At 69.5% G+C, this 2,562-nt stretch overlaps 1 protein-coding gene across 1 annotated transcript in view; it reads left to right on the top strand.

Moving 5' to 3' along the window:
* Positions 1–178: 178 nt before the first annotated feature.
* The window catches only part of MNEG_12612 (hypothetical protein), a gene marked incomplete at both ends in the record, with an annotated part of 4,359 nt that continues 1,975 nt past the window's right edge, over positions 179–2,562 (top strand). Inside the window, 5 exons of the mRNA XM_014038915.1 lie at positions 179–181; positions 395–640; positions 937–1,288; positions 1,491–1,671; positions 2,023–2,345. Of these exons, the coding sequence (XP_013894369.1) occupies positions 179–181; positions 395–640; positions 937–1,288; positions 1,491–1,671; positions 2,023–2,345 (1,105 nt within the window). The remainder of the gene's footprint in view (positions 182–394; positions 641–936; positions 1,289–1,490; positions 1,672–2,022; positions 2,346–2,562) is intronic.

The raw sequence follows: 2,562 nt of genomic DNA on the forward strand, positions 1-2,562 counted from the left end.
GAGCCGCACCTGGTGGCGGATGGCCCCTCGGGGCGGGTGTGGGTGAGGGTGCCTCAGTACGAAAAGTTCAAGGTGCGGGGGCGGCGGCAGGGGCGGGCCCCGCTTGGGTGTGGCATTGGGGGTTTCCCAGTGTGTATGAGCGTCTGGGCAGCGCGATGAGGCGATTGACGGGGGCGCAATGGTGGCGCGGTTCCGCGCTCGGCGGGGCGGAGCCCGGCACGCAGCCTTACGTGCTCGAGCCAGCAACTCCCTCCACTGTGTTTCGCCCCATCAACGCCCACAGCCCCCACCAAACACCGCTCCACTCCATGCAATTCTCTTACCTCCCTTCATTCGCCTGCCACTCCGCTGACCCGCCATCAACTGTCTTGGTGACACACCCATCCCCCTGCAGGCGCAGCTGGACCCCGTCCTCAGGGAGCTGGGCCTGCGCAGGGCAGAGCCCGCCAAGACAGGCTGCCCCCGCGGCGGCGGCCCCTGCTTCACCAATGACGCGCTGGACTCTGCCAGCGTTGAGTGGTACGTCGCCGTGCAAGAGGCCGGCGTAGTGGCGCGGGCGCGGCTGCAGGGGCTGGCTGACGAGGTGGCGCCGCTGCTGCCTGCGGTGGGGGTGGCGGCCGGGGCCAGCATTCTGCTGCAGGTGGGGGCGGCAGGGGGTTGTGGGTGTTTGGGCGGCGTGGAGGGAGGTGTTGAGTCCCAGGTGGTGTGAGGGCACAGTGCACACTGGGCGTGGGCTGTAGCAACCGCGCGAGACTTTGGACGCTTGCGTATAAGTGCGGTAGGGGCTCTTGCGAAAGTTTCAGCCCCACAGCACGTCGTACATGTTCTGATGAACGGGCCAGACCCATGCCCATGGGCCACCACCCCACCCCACTGCGCTGTGATCCACTCAACCGCCGCCCCTGCCTCCACCACACTTCTCCCGCGATTGCCCAGGCCCTGATGCTGCACGTCGACTATGCACTGGGGCTGGGCTGGTCGCTGCCACAGCTGGTGGGGCCAGGCCTCAGCGGCGGCCCCGCCAGCAGCAGCAGTAGCAGCAGCAGCATCGGCGGCAACGGTGGCAGCAGCGATCTTGGCAGCGTGAACAACAGCGCCAGCAGCAGCGTCAGCGGGGCCGCTGCGTCGGATGGCGCTGCGGCGCCTTGTGCCCTGGTGCTGCGGGGGGCGTGGCCGTACTGGATGGACCGGCATGGCGGGAGTGCTGAGGGTGTCAGCGGGCAGGAGGTGGTGGCCAATGATGTTGAGCTGGCGGGCATGGCGCTGCTGACGGGACCAAACATGGCAGGTGAGTGGGCGGCCGTGGCGGGGGTGGGCAGGGCGCGACAGCTTGGCGCCCCACAGTGCTGAGAGCGGTCGCGCGGGCTCGAGCGGCCGCTGTGATGGCGCCCTGGGGCCAACGGGAGATCCCAGGCCCCACCCCCAACCAGAGCTGAACTCGGCTGCACACTCGACCTTCCCTCCCCCCCTTGGGCCGCACGCACCCGAAGGCAAGTCCACGGCTCTGCGCACCGTGTGCGCCACGTCGCTGCTCGCCAACTGCGGCCTGCTGGTGCCCGCGGACCCCGGCTGTGTGGTGCCCCACTTCACGCACTATGCGCTGCGCAACTTCAGCGGCGACGCCCCTACAGAGGGCATGAGCGCGTTCGGGGTTGAGATGCGGGACATGGCGTGAGTTGGGGGAGCTCTGGGGGTGGCGTCGGCGTGGCTGCGGGGTGGCTGGGTGTGTTGACAGCAGTCGGGGGGTGTGAGCAAGCAACTCGCATAGGCTTGGTGGTTGGCGGTGGAGGGTTGGAGCGTGAAGTGTGGATCAGCGCACGGAACGGGGTCAGGGCGCGACAGCGCGGGGCTCAGCGTCGCTGGGCCAGGGAGGCGATTGCTGGGTACAGCACCATCCCACGCCCGCATCCGTTCAAACCCGTTGCTCGCTGCCTCTGAGCCGCGCACCCCTCAACAGGCCACCCGCCACCTACTATCCCCTGGGCCCCCATCCCCCGCTGGCACTCTCCCCCCACTTCCCAGGAGCGTGCTGTCGGAGGCGTCGTCCCCTGGTGCGCGCCCCCTGGTGCTGGTGGACGAGCTGGGCAAGGGCACGGAGGTGCTGGGGGGCAGCGCCCTGGCGGCCGCCATGCTGGAGGAGCTCGTGGCCCGCGGCTGCAGCGGGGTGTTCGCCAGCCACCTGCACCTGCTGCAGAGCCTGCCGCTGGACACGCCGGGGCTCGTCAAGTGGCGGATGGAGGTGGCGGAGGACGAGGGCTGGGGCCGCAGGGCTGGGAGTGACGATGACGACGAGGAGGTGGAGGAGGGGGCCGAGGGTGGCGTGGAGCGGCCCTACCCGCTGGCCGGTGAGGGGGTTGACGTGGTGGCCGACGCTGTGCTGCGGCACCCGCCACCTCCAGGAGGCCTTGGGCGCAAGGGCCGGCCGCAGGGGACGGCGCCGTACGCCGCTGGTTTGACGGGTTTCTTGTGCAGCAGCAGCTTCTTTGTGGGAAAAGCTTGAAAGCCCCCTCTCTCAACAAGTAGGTGTGCAGGGCCGGGCCGCCCTACCCGCCGTAATCGATC

This window comes from Monoraphidium neglectum, assembly GCF_000611645.1.
Source record: "Monoraphidium neglectum strain SAG 48.87 unplaced genomic scaffold scaffold03336, whole genome shotgun sequence".
Taxonomy (NCBI): domain Eukaryota; kingdom Viridiplantae; phylum Chlorophyta; class Chlorophyceae; order Sphaeropleales; family Selenastraceae; genus Monoraphidium; species Monoraphidium neglectum.